This window comes from Chanos chanos, chromosome 9 (genome assembly GCF_902362185.1).
Source record: "Chanos chanos chromosome 9, fChaCha1.1, whole genome shotgun sequence".
NCBI classification, from domain to species: domain Eukaryota; kingdom Metazoa; phylum Chordata; class Actinopteri; order Gonorynchiformes; family Chanidae; genus Chanos; species Chanos chanos.
The window spans coordinates 3,291,208-3,296,207 of record NC_044503.1 but is presented as its reverse complement, the minus strand read 5'-3'; the positions used below and the strand labels follow the sequence as shown (position 1 = coordinate 3,296,207).

Genomic DNA, 5,000 nt, shown 5'->3' with positions numbered 1-5,000 from the left:
ACACAAGAAACACTGGAACATCAGATTGAAAGGGAGGTTTTTAAAAGGTGTGTGTGTGTGTGTATGGTTGTCTGTAGGTGTGTGTGTGTGTGGTTGTCTGTAGGTGTGTGTGTATGGGTTTCTGTAGGTGTGTGTGTGTGTGGTTGTCTGTAGGTGTGTGTGTGTGTGTGTGTGTATGGTTGTCTGTAGGTGTGGGTGTGTGTATGGGTGTCTGTAGGTGTGTGTGTGTGTGTGTATGGTTGTCTGTAGGGGTGTGTGTGTGTGTGTGTATGGTTGTCTGTAGGTGTGTGTGTGTATGGGTTTGTGTGTGTGTGTGTGTATGGGTGTCTGTAGGGGTGTGTGTGTGTGTGTATGGTTGTCTGTAGGGGTGTGTGTGTGTGTGTGTGGTTGTCTGTAGGGGTGTGTGTGTGTGTGTGTGTATGGGTTTCTGTAGGTGTGTGTGTGTGTGGTTGTCTGTAGGTGTGTGTGTGTGTGTGTGTGTGTGTGTATGGTTGTCTGTAGGTGTGGGTGTGTGTATGGGTGTCTGTAGGTGTGGGTGTGTGTATGGGTGTCTGTAGGTGTGTATGGTTGTCTGTAGGGGTGTGTGTGTGTGTGTGTGTATGGTTGTCTGTAGGTGTGTGTGTGTATGGGTTTGTGTGTGTGTGTGTGTGTGTGTATGGGTGTCTGTAGGGGTGTGTGTGTGTGTGTGTATGGTTGTCTGTAGGGGTGTGTGTGTGTGTGTGTGTGTGGTTGTCTGTAGGGGTGTGTGTGTGTGTGTGTGTATGGGTTTCTGTAGGTGTGTGTGTGTGTGTGTGTATGGGTTTCTGTAGGTGTGTGTGTGTGTGGTTGTCTGTAGGTGTGTGTGTGTGTGTGTGTGTGTGTGTGTGTGTATGGTTGTCTGTAGGTGTGGGTGTGTGTATGGGTGTCTGTAGGGGTGTGTGTGTGTGTGTGTATGGGTGTCTGTAGGGGTGTGTGTGTGTGTGTGTGTGTGTATGGGTGTCTGTAGGGGTGTGTGTGTGTGTATGGGTGTCTGTAGGGGTGTGTGTGTTAGCGTGTGCGTGCGTGCGTTTTACCTGACATTCTGTGTGGGGTTCCATCTCTCTGAGGGCAGTTCTCCACTCTGAGGGTCGTCCACTGGGGGGTGCAGGATAGAAATACACACGTCCCCGTTCTAGAGAAACAAAGACAGATTCCATGACTGTCACGAGCCTGGCTGAACCCAGACCAGAGGGGCTACTGTCTGTGCAGGTTTTATTTGTTTTTTTGTTTTTGTTTTTTAAATGCATCTCAGGACTTCAGCTTCATAGCTACATCAGAGGCTTGAGAGCCTGATGCCTGGTAATCCAAACCATCAGTGTACGGAGGTTAAAAGGTTAACAATACGAAAACCTGCACCCACGTTGGCCCCTCAGGAACAGCGTTGGTTACGTCTGATCGCTGAGTCCACCAAACGCAAAATGGTCGGAGACACGGAAGCCCCCCCGCCACTACAGAAGACAGTCACTGTTCTGGACACACAACCCCCGTTACAACCCTTACTCTGTGTGTGTGTGTGTGTGTGTGTGTGTGTGTGGAGTGTCAGGATCTCAGGCTCTTTTTCTATCAAACGTTCACATTTCTAGACGTTTGTCATTAAATTTGTTTGTGTTCAGTAATGGCCCGAAAATGCACTCAAAACTACACTGATGTACTGTCTCTTCAGCAGCAATGACTGAGATAAAAGTGAACCTCCGAGCAGATGACATTTGCAGTTTCACAAGGCACAAATAAAAACAAAAGAAAACAACGACAAAAACCAGCATAGGGTTTAAACTAACTCACTCATTATACTCACTGGAATTTAGAAAACAAAAAACAAACCAAAATAACGATTAAAAGAAAAAACCCACATTGGTAACCATTGTGGTCTACTGAAAATAAAGCATCAGAAAAACCCTCAACAGCAATTTAAACAGAAGGAACCATTTATCAAAGGACCCACAAGTCAACTGGGGCTGAACTTTCCCGTTTTTAACAGTGAAGACTCGTCTGAGGGAGAGAAACAGGCCTTGCGGACAGACAGCTCAGGAGCAGAAAACAGTCAGACATATTGACAGACAGACAGACAGCTCAGGACAGAAAACAGACAGACGGATGGACAAACAGACAGCCCAGGGGCAGAAAACAGACAGAAAGATGGACAGACAGACAGACAGCTCAGGACAGAAAACAGACAGACAGATGGACAGACAGACAGCCCAGGGGCAGAAAACAGACAGAAAGATGGACAGACAGACGGACAGCTCAGGAGCAGAAAACAGACAGAGAGACAGCTCAGGCGCAGAAAAAGGCGTCTTACCTCATAGATGTTGGGGTGCCACATTCTGGTGAGGAATCTGAAGGCGGGGGGTGAGTATGGGTAGTCGATGGGGAATCTTATACGAGCCTGTAAAACAGAGCAGGCTGATTATCAACCTGGGGGGGGGGGGGGGTCTCGCAGGCAAACGAGCAATCCGTCACCTCACCACACACTGAACCGGACTTCCCGGTAAGGATGCAGGACTGGATAACTGCACTGGAAAAATGAACTGAGATGATGTTTACATTCCTTTAGCTGGTGAGCGTCTCACGCTTATTCCTTTCCACTCTGAGGTTGCGCGTCTCTCTGGTAACCTTGGGGTTAAGGGTTATGGTCAGGAGCAAATTAGCAGGGAACCGTTAAGCTTATGGTTTGGGTTCAAGGCCCAGTTCACGGATACAAGGCTTAATTCTCTGAGAACTAAGCCTTTTAGCACCACTGTACAATGACACTGAACTATCTGGGTTCCTCACAGGAGTGCCGGAACTTTAAGTTCTGTCCACAAATGCGTAGAATTTGACCGAATGACTCTGCGGAGAAAGTATCGTTCCGTTTCATCTCTTAGAGCTCAAGTTCTGAAGCTTTACTGCCTGATAACAAATAAGGCTTTGTGATTGAGGAGGTGTGAGGTTGTGTGTGTGTGTGTGCGCTTTTATTACCGGTGATGTGTTGGGCGTGATAATGACTGCACATTTGTTTAGAAGGTGGGTGGAGGAGTTACCTCCATCTGTTACCTTGATACCTCGACCTCCCTCCTCTCTCTCTCTCTGATACACACACACACACACACACACACACACACACACTTACTTAATAAATCCCATTCAGCCAGTGGCAAGCTGAGCAGGGTGCCTTTCAAAAACAGGGGGTGGATAAGTCTCCGGTTTTAACACACACACACAGCACCCCCACCCCACAAGTACACAGCAAGTACACACCCCCCCACACATACACACCCCGAATCCTACACCAAGACACACCCACTCTGCTGATTTGGCACCGTCAGCTGGAACTCCCTCAGCAGGCCAACTGTGTGGGGAGAGTGCAAGGGTGATCCAAGAAGGGGGGTTTTACACAGTGCGTGTGTGTGCGAGAAAGTTCAGAATAACACACACACACACACACACACACTGCACTGACAGATATAGCAGTCAGAGGTTGGATGACACAGAGAGCGTGGTGCTGGGATATTGGACTAGCCACGTGTGATTTATGGAGTGTGTGTGTGTGTGTGTGTGTGAAAGCAGATTACTGAAACAGTGTACGACACTAATGATATTACAGCTCACTGCCAAGGCCTTCAGCAGAACCCTGGGCCCTTGACATACACACACTAGGGGTTGCTTGGGTACAGAATTTTTCAACTTGAGCACTGGTTTCCTGAAAAACTCGAGTAGGCCAGTACTCAGTGCAGGCGGGATGCGGGCTGCATCAGTTAAAAGACTATGCAACTATGATGCGGTTGGTCCAAGCGCATAAGGCAAAGCATAAAATTAACAATATGACGTGAAGATAACACTTACCTTACGCAATGGTGAAGTATGGATGATACCAACGATATTTTAACGTTATCGTTACCAACATTCTACAGTAGCCCAAGACAGAAAGCTCAGTCAACAAAGCGTGTTGTACACACTATAGTGGGTTAAACCGGGGTAAATCTGAAAACGCATAATTATTTTTCCGTTAAATGTTCTTATTGTGTTGAGGTAAAGCGGCTGTTTTTTGCCTGGTCATCATTAGTAAGCCTAACCGACTTAAAAATAAAATTAGTCATACTTGCTCTCTTTTAGTCATACATCTATCTTTTAATAACATTAATTTGTTTAGCCGCGTTAGTAGCCTAGTCTATTATATGACAGACGCGATGTCAGAGCCAACCTTGAGAAATCCGTCCACAGCTCACAAATGCTGCACGTTTATTTCATCACAACGACAGTTGGAAAAGAAAATTTGCATAGTGAAGTACAACAGTAAAGCAAACAAACAATCGATTCACCCTTTTCTGCTGTCGCCACCCTTCCACTTGTTTACCAAGGGATCTAACTGGAAACTTGAGTCCGCGCGACCTAGCATCACGCGATTAGCGGGTACTAGACGATAATGTAGAAAGTCAAATTTGATGTAACTGCTCGAGTACTCGAATGCTCGAGTACTCTGTATAACCCCTAAGACACACACACAAAATAAATAGTACAAATTTTAACAAGCCTTAGACCAGTAGACACACACGTGCATGTGCACACCCACACCCACTCATACATACTCTGGACACACTCTCCCATGCACACACACACACACTCCACATAATGATGAGGTAACGATTTTAACTAATCTCAGGCCATTAGAGAGTCTCTCTCACACACAGACACAGCCAATCCTGTGACAGTCACTTAACTCTGTAATTCACTCACTCTCTTACCTCACTCATTCACTCACTCACCTATTCACTCACTCACTCTCTTACCTCACTCATTCACTCGCTAACTCACCTATTCACTCACTCACTTACCTCACCTATTTATTCACTCACTCACTCACTTACCTCACTCATTCACTCACTCACCTATTCACTCACTCACTCTTACCTCACTCATTCACTCGCCAACTCACTTATTCACTCACTCACTCACTTACCTCACCTATTTATTCACTCACTCACTCTCTTACCTCACTCATTCAC

The 5,000-nt window shown here is 46.4% G+C and overlaps 1 protein-coding gene across 1 annotated transcript in view; it reads right to left on the bottom strand.

Annotated features, from left to right (window-relative positions):
* The window catches only part of cdc34a (cell division cycle 34 homolog (S. cerevisiae) a), a 15,609-nt gene that overhangs the window by 4,804 nt on the left and 5,805 nt on the right, over positions 1-5,000 (bottom strand). The window contains exons 2-3 of the mRNA XM_030784473.1: positions 2,318-2,404; positions 1,053-1,150 (exon numbers count right to left, since the gene is read on the bottom strand). Of these exons, the coding sequence (XP_030640333.1) occupies positions 1,053-1,150; positions 2,318-2,404 (185 nt within the window). The remainder of the gene's footprint in view (positions 1-1,052; positions 1,151-2,317; positions 2,405-5,000) is intronic.